A 14621-nucleotide genomic window follows, 5' to 3' on the forward strand; every position below is an offset into this window, starting at 1 on the left:
TCTGCAGAGCAGTGCAGAGTTTATAACATGATGGTAGGTTCAGCTGGGAAACCTGTAGTATTTTGGGAGATTTGAGTCTTGGAGTTTATCCTTGAGAAGCTTCCTCTAGACTACATTCTTAACCTGTATTCATAAAATACCATAACTTAATTCTGATAAAGTGATTAAAAACCTGTGGCAGGTTAAATGCTGGTTTAGGAGATTATTAGTCTCTCAGTAGGGAAGACAAATCTAGCTTTTTGGTTGAGCCTGGACACCAGTGCAGAAAAGATATTATTTGGGTGAGACAGAAAGCTGAAGGACTTACCTGTAACAGTGGTCCGCCAGGATTAGAATAGACAGTAGGACTCCTGAACCTAACATATGCAGTAACAACATTTGCAATGCAGAAATACCTGAAAGGCATGTGCTACACATGTGGTCCTCATTGATGGTGGCAACCTGCTACTTCTGCCAGATACTCTGTTAGGCCAGCTAGCAAAGATCTGTGTAGCAGGTACAGAGGCTGCTCAACATCAGTGTGAGTGTCATGTCCACATCCTGGACATTGTGTTATGGAATTTGTGTTTCATTTTGATAGTTTTATTGTGCTGAAAGTACCAAACCAAGCAGAGAAGCTCCAAATAAGTTACAAACAGGCAGCAGATTGCTGTAAAACTACATTTGAGATTGTAAAGCATAGAACTGAAAAGTTAGGCAGCGCCAGGATTAAGACTGGCGTCTCTGATCTGTTGGGGTTTTTTTTCTATACATTGGATGTAATTGAATCCTTGAATATCCATTGACAGGCTACCTCCTCTGCATGGTCAAAGCTTCATTTTTGTGTTTGCTATGGATGGTGTCCAGGGGATGAACACCACAGCATATGGAATTGTAGTTGCCAAGACCCCTGCCTTCAGTTGTAAATTGCAGGATGCAGCAGGCAATCTAGGGAAGTGAAGAAAAGGAGAGATTTGCAGAGATACACTCTCTATTTCTCTGCTTTAGTGGTCCTGTGTTATATTAGGTCATTTAAACCATACTTTTTAAAGATAGAATTCTCTGATGACTCAGCTTGAGATATCTGGGTTATAATCAGAGCTGCAACTGGAGTCAAATGAGTGGATAAAAATAACAGGTGTTCTGAAGAGAGATGTCAATGTTGTATTTTTGTTTAGTGACTTATCTATAAAATGGAATGCTAATTCAGTTGATACCATTGTGTGTGAAAGTAAGTTCATTAACATGTACAAAGTGCATAGTTACAAGAAGTGCTCTGGTGATGGCAGATCTAAATGATGGCGTTATCCTCCTCTTCATCTTTTGCCTAGCCTGAATGGTGTGTTTTCCACAAAAAGTAATAAGCTTTGTTGTGCTGGTTGAATTGCTCATTGTCCCTAACTGGAATTTGTGTAGTGATCTGAGAGAAAACCTAACAATATAATTAAGGCCAAGAGGGGAGGAATGGGACTGGAGGTGTGCAGGGGATTGTAATCTCTCAGCCTGGTCTGCCATTGGCTAAGTTACGTAATTGCAGTAAGGGGAAAGTAAGAGGTGAAGTGGTGGTTTGTTCATTGAATATCCTCCATTAGGTGTGCTGAATGACATTGGTGCAGTGGAAAAAAATAGCTTTTGTGAGAGCTCTTACTTTGTATGTCACTAGCTGTTATGGGAGCCATCTAAATGAGCTGATGTGCTATTTCTTGTCCAGCTAGAAGATGTGCAGGCAGGAAGACAGGAGGACTCTACATGTCATTGGGAATCTACCCCCTTCTCACCTCCCTTGCCATTTTTGTCCTCTGTATGGTTAATAATTTTACCCCAAAGGTGTTAATGTTGGTCACAACATACAGAAAGAGACCAATGCTACTGTGTAAACACTGTTACTGTCCAGTAGTTTAAAGCAAAGTTTTGATAAAAGTGTTTAAATGTTACTGCACTTGAAAAGCTATTACCTGGGAGGATAATCAGTATACTTCAAAGCAGCTGCTTATTTATAGAATGCCTTGTTCTATAACCTTATAGTTGTATAATCTTATGTTGTTGGACACTTAACAGTGTATCAATGCAACTGACTGATGGTGTGGGACAAGGGCTTTTGCATGGATGTGATATATAATATACCTTGAGATTAGAATTTCTCAGACAATAATGTCACTGAAGTAGTTGGAAGACACATGTGTGCATGCATGCACATGCACACACACACAAAGAATTCTGAGAAGAGAAAACGTCCATGGCATTCACTGGAAAGACCTGCCACTTTGGCAGAAGATAGGCAATAACCCTGTAAAACAAGAGATAGTTGAATGCTTAGGCGGGAAGTGAGCCTTTCAGGGAAAGATAGTTTCAGATTTGCTTGGATCATGGAAACTTTGTGCAAGAATATGTTTTGGGATCTCCCTTACATGCCTTAAAAAGTTGATTACTTGATTTCTTTGACCTGATGGCAGTTTTAGGAAGCCAGTGGCCCACAAGAAATGATTAAGTGGTGAGTTGCATCTGAAACACAGATTAATGCCCCATCCCAGTATTCAAACTTTGTGGAAAATCCCATTGCGTATAGAAGGAAGAACACCAGCGTAAGACCCTCGCAGCATTTAACAGTCAGTTCTTCAGAGTGTTTGCTGTGGTCTAAGATCCCAAGCAGGTGACCATTCTGCGCCATTTAGGTATGTCTCTTTGAGACAAATACGCTGTTATTATTCTAGCTTTATTTCTTATGTCCCTTGAAGAGTACCCAGGTCTGATTTTGTGTTTACTCATACAGTCAATATGAACAATTTATGTACGAAAGAACCAAGAGAATGTTCAGTATTTTTATTGTGTGCTGTAATGAGATTTTAAATTAATCCTGAATAAAAGCCTCTCTCTTTCCTGGTTTTAGCATCTCTCTTATGGCAATGGTAGCTTACATGTTGATGCAGCCTTCCAGCAGACACTCTGGAGTGTAGCACCAATCAGTTCAGGAAGTGAAGTTGCCCAAGGTAAGATTGACTCTAATTATTTGAAAGACTGATTGTAAATGAAATAGCTGAAAAATCAAATTATTCTGCCAAGTGTGGCTGAAGTATGGGAGTGGGTTTCTCTTATGTAAACATTCAATCCAGTAAATAACTATATAAACATTCTGAAAAGAGAGAGGGAAAATTATGCTGCAATGGACACTGATGGTTTTCTACATATTTTTCTTCTAAATCCTGAACAGCTCATTCAAATCTCATTTTGCTAAAGGTATGATAATGTTCATAATGTTTTTTTTTAAATGGCTTTTGGTCCTGGTTTAAATCATCTCAGATTACTCTGATGTATGCAGTCATGGTTGCATGTTCCTGAGACTGAGTAAAAAATGTTGTGCAAGAGGACTGGAAGAAGGATGTGAAATCCAAGGAGTTAAGAGTGGGAATGGTTTTGTCAGGAGCATTTGGTTGGGAAGAAAAACAAAAGGAGGGTAAAGACAGAGACAGGCTAGAACAACTTTCACATTTTATTTTATTTAGAATTAGGAAGGTTTTTTTTAATGCAACTTCTGACATGAAAGGACAAGGATCCCTCAATTTACGCCATGCTGGTTCCACAGAGAAGAAAAAAAGTCATCTTTTCAGAAAAGTTTGTCGGGATGTAAAGACTAATGATTTCTAGTTTCCTACAGAATCGGTGTTTTGAGTAGATTTTGTAATAGAACCATAAGAAGGTTAAAGCTGCAGGTTCTTTCCTTCCTGGAATTTTTGGGGACTATTTTTTTAAAAGGCAATACACTGAAATTTCACATCAGTTCTTTTTATCTGGCATATTTTAAAACACAGTTATGGAATGCCCTGGCAGCTTTGCTTGCTCAGCTTTCAGGAACAGCATTGCCAGCACCTCCTTTCTACATACTCACTGTGGTTTTAGACCTATGACAATCATTCTGCACATTCATATTATCTGACATGGTTTCTATTGCCATCTGTTACTGAAAAAAAAAATGCTAGTGCATTGCTTAACAGTGTTCTAAATTTTATGGAGAAAACCTTCTCCTCTCCAACCTGTTGCGTCGTCTTATAAACTTCATTCTCCTTGTCCTCCTACTGCTGGCAGCTCTGGTGTGGCATTCATGTTAATCCCAGTGCAGTTTGTTAGCCGAGACCCAGATTTGTGCTGTGCCACATGTCTCTGGTTGGTGAACCTCACTAGTGAGACCTGCCTGGCTGTTTGGGAAGAAGAAGTCCACAATGATACAGTGTCATGTTATGCACTCATACCCACAGGAAATAATGTGAAAATGATGTAATATGATTTTAGCAGCTGTGCATTTCTCTGTGTCTTTGCTTGTTCTTTGTTGCTATGCCTTTTCATTTTCACCTTTCTCAAGTATAGACGTTATCTTTGTTAAGCAGTATCTAGAGTATAAGCAGTATCTAGAGTAGATCAGCTGGCTGGTGTCAGAAAGAATTAGAGCAAAGGCCTTATTCTAGCAAAACTGGCAAATGCTCCTGTAATCAAAGTTGTCTTGTTGTGAAAGGAGAGTGAATCTGACACTTAGTGTGTACGAACTTACTCTATATGCCTCAGTAAAACTGTAGCCCAACTGGAGAAAATTACCTCAAAAAGAGGGAAGAGGAAAATACAGCTAGTTTTGTTAGTATCTACAAAATGCTTTGTCATTGTCATAAACAAAACGTTAATGTATAGGAATAACTACACTACAATACCCTCTCTTAATCAAAACATTCCATTAAAAATAGATTAATAAGTGAAACACTTCAGTGAAATGAAATTACTTTGAAGTGAAAATAATGGATAAATAGTCCATAAAATGAACGAGGATATTGGAGGGAGGTAGTTAAAAGAAAATGATTTCTTCTCACGTGCATTTCTGCAAAACTGGCTTGTGCAGAAGTCAGTTTATTGTTTAAGTCAAAACAGAGCTTTAGAGTCAGATCAAGTAATTGTGCTAATTCTGTACTGTGACGTGGATGGGGGCACTTTGAAAACAAAACAAAACCCAAAAAGCTACTCAGGGCAGAACACCTACAGAATTACACTGACACAGGTCCATGTAGAAATTAATCTATATAACTACTGTTAGCTGGATATATCCCTCTGTGTCAAAATTAAAAATTTAAAAATTCAATGCTAAAATTGGCCACATAAATACTAATTTGATATTGATTTCAAAGGTTTAAAAAATACATCCTGAAATATTCCCTGATATAAATTCAGGAAGAAGATTTCCTGTAGCTTCGAAATAAACCTGTGAAATGTGTGCAGTGTGACTGTTGGGTCTTCAACCATTTTCCTATACAGATCTGTCTTACTGCACAGCAGTACTTGTTAATACAGGCATAGCTTCAAAATATTATTCCAATAATATTTTTTTAAAAAAATCTTTTTGTTATAACACTAAACCCGAGGAACTATGTTCCCACATCCTGCTCAAATGCAGAATTTGATACTAACCGGTTCTAGCAAGAAGTGAAGATGAGTTTAGGAAACAAAACATAAACACTTGCCTAGCTTGTCAGACTGAAAGAATACTATTCAGTTGTGCTTAAAATCTACTAAGTCTCAGTATTCTTCAGTTGCTAGATTATAGTGCAATAATTGTAGGATAACGTAAAATTATTTTTATTTTTAATGTCACATCTCTGATGCAAAAAGACTGATGAAAAAGCATCTATTTTGTTAATATCTTTACTGATGAGAATTATGGCCTTATTTTCAGCTTCTGGCTGCAATGTCCTGGGTCTTCCAATGTTGTGATGTGATGTGTAGGATCTGTGCCTTAGTTTGTGAACACACGTATCTGTACCTGTACCAAGTGTGCAGTGGTAGTGTAGGCAGTATAGGAGTTTCCCTTTGGAGTCCAAATAAATCATGATTGTAGGTTGGGAATTGTCAATCAAGCAGAGCTTGGAGTGGAACTTCCTGGAAGCTTTTCTCACAGAAAACTTGCAAAGACACCAAAAAGATTTTAAAGTTAACTAACTAACTAAATCAATCAATCAGTCTTTGTTTTGTTAGTGTATGAACTGGAATCCTTAACTTAAATCAAACCCAAAACAGAGCAGGTAAAGTGGAAGAGAAAAGTCTCTCACTTTATCTGTTGTAATCTGGGAAGAAAGTACTTGCTTCCTTGTTTGCATTGGATCAGTCTTTTTCTGAGTTGCACTAACTCTGCACAATCCCCTGTCTGTGGCTCTTTTTCTCCTGATCCGCCCTTTCCTACTTGTTGACTTGGAGCTTTTCTCACTCGGCAATGTTCACCTGGCTCCCCAGGGTACAAGATATCTTCCCCTTCTTCTGACTCTTCTTTTTAAAGTAACATAAATTACCAACAGAAAAAAATACACCAAAACTGATAGTATTTATTACAGTTCGAACTATAGTTTTGAGTGTTGCTGTGTTCACAAAAATGCACTTGATTTTCTCCCTTTCTTCAAGGATATCTGATAGGAGGAGATGTTCTGAGGTTATTGCATGGTCACATGGATGAATGTTTGACAGTCCCTTCGGGTGAACATGGAGAAGAACAAAGAAGGTAGGTTTCCAGCTTATAATAGAATAATAACAAATATTTCTGAATCAATATTAAGTGTCACTGATAGTAGAGATTTTTGAAGGATATTGTGATGAGATGTATTACTCATAAGAAGGAATATTGTTGAGATGAACATTGGACTTACTATGTGTAAAAGCAACAGTGATTTATGATAACTTATTTTCATCTTTACTGACTTAAAAACACGGTGAATGAAATGTGTTGGTTTCTTTACTGCTGTTTTTTTCTGTAATTGCAAAAAATTCCTCAGAGACAGTTAAGATTACTGCCTAGTCAAGGCTACTAATCTGGGTATTGATCTTGGGAGTACCTGTGATGGTAGTCTAGAACCTTATTTATGGCTATTTTCTTGACTAAAGGAATCTTAGAGTGGAAGTAGAGAAGTGATGGCAGCTTGGTATGTGTCTGTCTTTGCTAACTAATAAATCCAAATGGTGAGAAGACTGGCACTGAAAGTGGCATGTCTCAGTGGAGTGATTACATGGGTGAATCAAAGTCCTGTTTATTTGCTGTAATAAAATATAGCTTAAGCTTCTGTTTAGTAGGGCAATGTCATACAATTTATTCCTACCTGCAGCCTGAAGATTGCTAAATGGTAATGTTGATTTTGGAATAGTTTGTTTAATGCAGCATATTGGGTAGCTTCATTTCCATGACAAAGAAAGTGCTATTCATTCATTTCCAAATGAGTTTTCCTGGTTTGCAAATAGAAATGTATTTTTTTATTCTATATTTATTCTTATTTGTAAAGAAAAGAACAAGACACCAGAAGGTCTCATCAAATATAGCAAAAATCTTCTATGAATTTTTGAATATCAATGAGAAAAACTTAAGAGTTTTTTTATGTAGCTGCTAACTAACCCTTCCTGGCTATTTCTCATTTTTAGAGAAGGGAATATTTTTGAACACAGATGATATTTCGAAATACTGAGACTTAAAATGTGATCAGTTCATGGTTTAATTTTAGTTACTGTGTAATAGATCCATTACAGCTTGGAGTTTATTGTTGCTATTATCATCGTCACCCTGACAGTGGTGAAAAGATAAGATGATACATAAATAGGATCCTATAGTGTTTTCTCTTATTTCATTTTAAATCCTGCAAAATTCCTTTTAAAAACTGTAGTTGCAGTGTAATTGCAGATTTATAGGATGATCAAGCACTTCATTACTGAACTTTAATGCTTAAGAACACACTAAAAATCTGTCTCTTTACAAACAAGAGCAACATTATATATAAACCACAATAAAGGAGTGCAAAGTTACAAGTTAAGAAAAAATTCCTTTGATCTGCTTGTGCATTCACATGATGCTTCTTTGTGTCCCATAACACGGGAAAAATAGTGTTCATTTCTTAAGCTGCAGACCAGTGCCGTAAACAGACCAGATCATCATTCTTCTTTCTGCAGTGTCTACCTTTTCCCCTATCCACCTAGTACCCCAAAAGGAGAGCTAGTAGGGAACAAATAGTACCTATGTCTTTGTCTTTATATTTCCTGATAGCAATACTGAGAAACACTGATTCTCAGTGCTTCATAAAAAACAGATTTGATATTCTGAAATTTTCTTGTTGCTCAGGATCTTTCTTTTATTGTTTGGTAGTAAAGTGACTATTAAAACCAAAGAGAATAAGGTCTTCTATTGTTTTTATGAATTTTTTTAATGATTCTTACTTATAAACCTAGAATATAATCTATGATTACTTTTAATTTTACGGAGTTAGGTATAATTGCTCTGTGCCCCACACTTTCTCTTCTTAAGTTATCAATAAATTTAGTTATAAACATCTATATGTCTATCTCTAATTAGGACTCTTACCTATTCAAAATAATATCTAAAAGGACAATTTGTGGCTCCTTTCAGTTTTCAGTATGTATGCATACCTTATTTTCATGGGTGGTATTTAACCTCTGCTAGAATTCTATTAAAAAATATGGGTAGCTTTGGCAAATGGGAAATTGTAAGACAAATTATTTTATCTTTCATTTTAATTTAAGTTCTATAACTTTTGCACATAAGGCATGGTAAAGTATGATATATTTGGAGTATCCTTTCATTGCATTTTGAAATAGTCTGGTGATAGATTGTTGTGGTTGTGCTTGGTTTGTTTTGTTCCAGCATATGCCTGAAGAGCAGCTCTGCTCTGCAGAATGGCAGTGCAAAGGAACACTGAGAAGTTGCATCTCTGTTGTGACTCACTAATTCCTCTATCTCGTTTTTCTGCAAAGGTCTCCTCTTTATCTCCTTTCAAATAAATAAAAGATCAGACAGTCCTAAAATAACAGTTTTATTCCGTAATGTCACCTGGTGTCTAATCCTGAGAATGAATAAATTGTTTTAATGTGAAGGACCCTCCTAGGCAGTTTCTCAAAATAACTGCTGTTTTTCTCTATTCTCAGAGCACTGATATGTTACATAAATTTGAGTATAAAGGTGTTTCAAAGATTACCAGAAGTCCAAAAGAAAACATACATTCTCAAGCTGTCTGTACTCTTATGGAACAGCATTTAGCACAGTGGAGACCTACGGTACAGCGACAGTGTAGCTATTGTATTCATGATTACAGTACCAAAAAAAGCTTCCTCCAAGGCAAGGTCATCCAAATCTGCACTGCAAGAGGCCTAGGACAGTGGCAGAAATAATCATATAAAAAGCTTATACAATTACCTCCTGTGTCTCCCTATTTGTTCTGAATGTATACTGTGTTTCCTCACTTAATTGTTGCGCTCGTGTCCTTCCGTGTGGTCCTTTGTGCTATGGTGATCAATAGAAAGTGGGGTGGAATCACTATGGGTTTGGAAGAGGGACTTTGGTATTGAGCGATGAGATGCCATTGCACAATGAGCAGTTGTCCTGGTGTCAGCTGGGGTAGAGTTAATTTTCTTCCTAGTAGCTGGCATAGTGCTGTGTTTTGGATTTAGTATGAGAAAAATGCTGATAACACACTGATGGTTTAGTTGTTGCTTAGTAGTGTTTGCACTAGTCAATAACTTCTTCAGCTTCCCATGCTCTGCCAGGTGCACAAGAAACTGGGAAGGGGACACAGCCGAGACCATTGATCCAAACTGACCGGAAGGATATTCCATACTATATGACGTCATGCTCAGTATATAAACTGGGGGGAGTTAGCCGGGCGGCTGCGATCGCTGCTCGGGGACTGGCTGGGCATCGGTCAGCAGGTGGTGAGCAGTTGCATCACTGTTTTTTTCCCGGGTTTTCTTTCTCTCTCTCTTGTTCTCCTTTTCATTACAATTTTTACTACTACTATTATTATTACGATTAGATATTTTTCAATTATTAAACTGTTCTTATCTCAACCCATGGCTTTTCTTACTTCTGGTCTTCCGATTCTCTCCGCCATCCCACTTAGGGGAGGGGTGTGTGAGCAAGTGGCTGTGTGGTGCTTGGTTGCTGACTGGGGCTAAATCACAACAGCAGTGGAAAAAGAGCAATGTTCAGGGCCAACTTTTGACACAGGTGAAGCAGGTGTTTGCCCAAGGTGAGAGACTGGTTAGGAGGATGATTTTGTTCCCTCCCTTAAAGAACGGAGATCCAGAAAGCTCCTTTGGCCAGTAATGGATAGCCGTAGCGTTGGTTCTTGCATGCACAGCCTGCGCTGTACTGTCTTCTGGCCATGGCCCCTCGATTCTGGAAGGAGAGGGAGCTGCGTTGGGGTGCAGGCTGCTAGAGCGGTGGCTCCTCCTTTGCCTTCTCCCTCCTGCAGGCAGTGGTATTGTGTTGTCTCGGTAGTACATACCTTCTGCCCTGGCAGCAGCAGATACAGGCGTAGGATGGGGTATGCACAGAGGCAAAGTGCCTGGGCTGCCTATTGCCAAGGCTGTTGTGTCTTGGTGCATTTAAATTCCCAGTGAAGGTGGTACCTGGAATAACTGGTCTGCTGCTGCTATCCAGCTGAATATGGTTAAAATGGCTGAGAAATCTTGAGTTGTCTCTGATAATCATGCCTTTGATGTAGTGATACTTGGCTCTTGATGTAACGCCAGTGAGACATTATGCAAAGATACATCTCTGAACTGTAAATAGCTTAAGACTACTTTGAGTATTTATGTAGTAGGAGACTCAGAGAACTGATGTAAACAGATTCTTGCAGTAGTTACTCAAGAAAAACAGTAAAATAGGATTTTATTGCCTGTACTACTTTTTTTTTTCCCCCCAAAAGATCTAGCTGGAATCAGAAACCTTAAATCAAGTTTTAATAATTGTAGTGGATTATTCACCACATAGGAGCCCGCCCCCCAGGCTAGAGACTTCTATCCACTCAGAAATGTACTTTTACTTGGGAAGCAGTTTCGAGTAGATTCTCCCTGAAGTTGCTAGACTTAGTTTGCTTTGTAATTAAAAAAGCATTCCAGTTGGAAGCAGTGTGAATAGAGATGTTTGTGGTTACGTGTCGGTTTACTTGATATTACACTAGAAAAAAATAGTGATATTGTTTTTAAAACACCACACGCAGAGTGGGCATGACCACGTTAGTTTTCACTCACTCTGACCCAGATAAAGAACAAAAAAGGAAAAGGGAAAATGTTAAGTATGTGCAATTTCACAGAATTTAAATGTAATTTACTGCACATTCTAGTTGGGTATGTTAGGACACTTAGGTTTAAAGACAGTGTTTAAAGCCTTGTGCATAGAATCCTTAAATGGTGTTTTTATTATTTAAAATGCCTGAGTTATCTATGGCAAGCTAGACATAAATTTGCAGTGTTGTTTCTGTAGCTCTTCAATTCAAATTTCAGAAACATTTCCAGGTAGATTAAAAAATAGATATAGTTATACATATACAAGAGAAGGCATAGTATAATCAGCTTGGTGTTCTTCTCGTGGTTACTTTGATTCTGTTGATCTTCAAAGCCAGGGGAAACTTCTGCAGCAGTACAGTAGCTGGGAGTCTGCATTTATCTTGGCTCCTTTTCCTACACTCTCTGCCCACATGGTTTGTGGTCTGGCTCCCATCACACGAGCGGATAGAAGTGGTCTGTTAGTTGTGTGTATGGGAATGAAGCAGACCCACAAGGGTTTCCTTGATTTATATATTTCTTTCTTGAAATAAAGTATTGCATAGTCTCCTTTCCCACCCTTTTCCTCCTGTTTCACACATGAGAAATTTGTTAATCATTTTTAATACTTCTTTTTTTGGGCAGGGGGTTGTATACGATTATCCAGCAGAAGATTTATATCGCTGGTTGTCTTACAGGTACCTTGAAATGGTCTTTGCTTACATTTGGCATCTTTTCCTGATGAAATTGTGACTTTTTTTTTTTCCCCCTTTCTTTTTCCCCTAAACCCTTATTTGGTAATTATAGTATTGAGTCTTGACTTATAATTTATAATATCAAAGGAATGAGAACATTTATTCTAATTACAGTGGAAGTTGGTATTTAGTGCAGGTATACATTGAAGTGCTTCTGTGAAATTGTTTACCATTGTCTCACTCTTTTAATTAAGGTTGTGCAGCAAAGATTGTAAAAGCATTGTAATAAACAAGCTGATTTTTTTCCCCATCACAATTGAATCAGTCAACAGCCTCCATTTTTTTACTGTTCAATTAAGAGGAATTATTTTACATTTTTGACATTGTTGTATTATGTGTGTCCTTTTTTTTTTCTGTAAAAATGTCAGCTAGTTATTAATACAGTACTTTGCATGACTGTAGAGTTCTGGATTACTTTGCGTTTGTGGGTGTTTGGTGTGGTTTTGGTTTTTAGGTTGTTTTGTTTGTTTGTTTGGTTTTTTTTACTTAGAAGTCCCCCAAAAAACTAATGACAGATAGCAGTGGAAGTATATCATCAAAATTATTTGGGATTTTTTTGATTGGGTTGTGATGCTTGCTCTTTATTATACCACCATCATTCATATTCTTTTAGAACTTAAAGTTCACACAGGAGCAGGGCTGAGAGTATTCACAGTTCCCAGTGTAGAAGGGGGCCGTGAATGTTCCCACTGCAACGAGTTTGCATTTTGATTTGCAGTAGGTATTTTGAAGTGACAACTCCAGTGCAGTTTGGACCCTTCAGGAATATGTTTTTACAGAAAGAAATTACCTGTGAGAGAGAGTGATTGCAAAGTATCACTTAAGGTGGAACAGACTCCAATTTCTCAAACCATCCAGTCAGAATAGGCCTTCATGAGGGAATGTATATGTGTAGCCTAATTCTAGAAGCAGTTTTGTTATTTCTGCCTTTGAGACTTTCTTTGGGTTAAACATACTTTGTTAAGTCTCCTGTAAATTGTATTGAACATTTTGTGTTAGTTTCAGAAATGGATAGACAGGGTTGTAAAGCAATGCACGTCAAACTCAGTGTGATGTAGCCAATGCCAGCTCCTTTTCACTTTCCGTTCCGTGCTATTTTCTTTAGAGAGGTAAAATACACTCTTTGATATGGCATTACAAACTAGTGAGGTCTGTTGTACCCCAGAAAGGCCAGGACCTGGCACGTGTGAGGGATTATTTATGACTGAAACATGAACTGAGAAAGTTTGCACCCAGCATGAATCAACAACCTCTTCCCCACACCCAAAACAACCCATGAGCCTTCAATAGTAATGGTTGTGCCTTTATAAATGAATTTGAAAAAAATCCATAGAGCTCTTTAGTGATTCATTTTTCAAATTAAAAACAGAACAGCCTTGCCTGTCATTGAAGGGAATGGAACAATTTCTTTAACTTGAACTTTGTCATCTTATTTGGATTTATTAATTTGTGTATAATCCAGGTACAATATTGTTATGTTCTTCATGCCATATTTATGGCGCCCTGATTCATTCCAAGTTCCTGAGTTTTACTCCATTATTTTCTTGCTATGGAACTTAGGATTTACAAGTTCTTGAACCAGGGCTTCTTCAGCAGTATCGAGACACTGTCATTTAATGTAATTTATTTTAACCTCATTTAATGCCCGTTTCTAGTCAGTGAATTTCACCGAAACGATTGCCCTCTCTCTGCTCAACAACGCTTTAATAAGAATATGAATTCAATAATGATTCTCCAGGGGGTTTGGTACGTGGTAGTCTATTTTAGACCTGTATAATTAATTCATTATTGTAATTGGAGATGAGAGATTCAGATATCAAGCTTCCTTTTTCATGTTTACCGTTGCTTTGCCCCTACATCACATCTCAGAAAGCTAGAGCAGAGCACTGGGAATGAGCAAGCAAGAGCGTGATCCCTTCCCAGCTCACTGGTCCCACTGGTGCTCCTGGCCGTGGCTGCCGGGGAGTGCTTACTTTGCCCTTGGTGCTGTAATTACGGCCCTGGTGCTGTGAAGCAAGTTGCGTGGCAAATGCAGCTCTAGTGACTGTTTATATTATGGGGAATTAAATAACTTAATGACATAGCCAAGAAAAGAATGATGTTTTACCTTACAGCCATAGGTCAGACAAAAAAGGAGTTCATGACACCAGCTAATTAACTAGATTAATTTTTATAGTAAAGATGAACTGAAAATTCTCAAAGGTTCTGAAACCCTTATCGATATTTTCATTTGAAAAAAAGTGATGAATATCCTTACTCCATAAATGTAGAATATGCAAATAAAGTGTTTTGGAAAGGATAGAAGAAAAAATGTCAGGAATTCATGTTACCGGTAGGGCTCAGAAGGTATAAGGTATCCCGAGCTTTCCTAGGGAAACACTAACACTCATTGTAGCTCTTGTTGCCCTCCCTTTTTCTGCTGTTATTTGTACTTTCCTCATGCATTTACACTATTTATACTTTCACAATGATTTTTTGTAATTCGTGGCTTTTCTCTACTGTTTGGCAAGTAATGTACATCTTCTGTGCACTTTGCAACTTGAAATTTTTTTTTTCCATCCTATCAATATAAATCTGTAGTAACTCTTCGATAGAGAATTTTTGTAGGTTATTCACATGTCATTAAAAGCAACGTTTCATTTGACCTAGAAATATCGGTATCTGCTGTGGCTTACCAGTGTCAGTTTCAAGAAGGTTTAAAATATTATGAATCATACTTCCTTTTCAGCACTGAACTGTTGTCAAGAGTACATAAAAAGAAATGAGATGCATCCTACCAAATAATGCTTTTATATAGAGCAGGTCCTAAGGAAGTTGGTTTGAGCA

At 37.7% G+C, this 14621-nt stretch overlaps 1 protein-coding gene across 1 annotated transcript in view; it reads left to right on the forward strand.

Annotated features, from left to right (window-relative positions):
- The window catches only part of RYR2 (ryanodine receptor 2), a 456789-nt gene that overhangs the window by 198468 nt on the left and 243700 nt on the right, over positions 1-14621 (forward strand). The window contains exons 9-10 of the mRNA XM_075706907.1: positions 2867-2966; positions 6406-6502. Of these exons, the coding sequence (XP_075563022.1) occupies positions 2867-2966; positions 6406-6502 (197 nt within the window). The remainder of the gene's footprint in view (positions 1-2866; positions 2967-6405; positions 6503-14621) is intronic.

The sequence above is a fragment of the Pelecanus crispus genome, chromosome 3, assembly GCF_030463565.1.
Source record: "Pelecanus crispus isolate bPelCri1 chromosome 3, bPelCri1.pri, whole genome shotgun sequence".
NCBI lineage: Eukaryota > Metazoa > Chordata > Aves > Pelecaniformes > Pelecanidae > Pelecanus > Pelecanus crispus.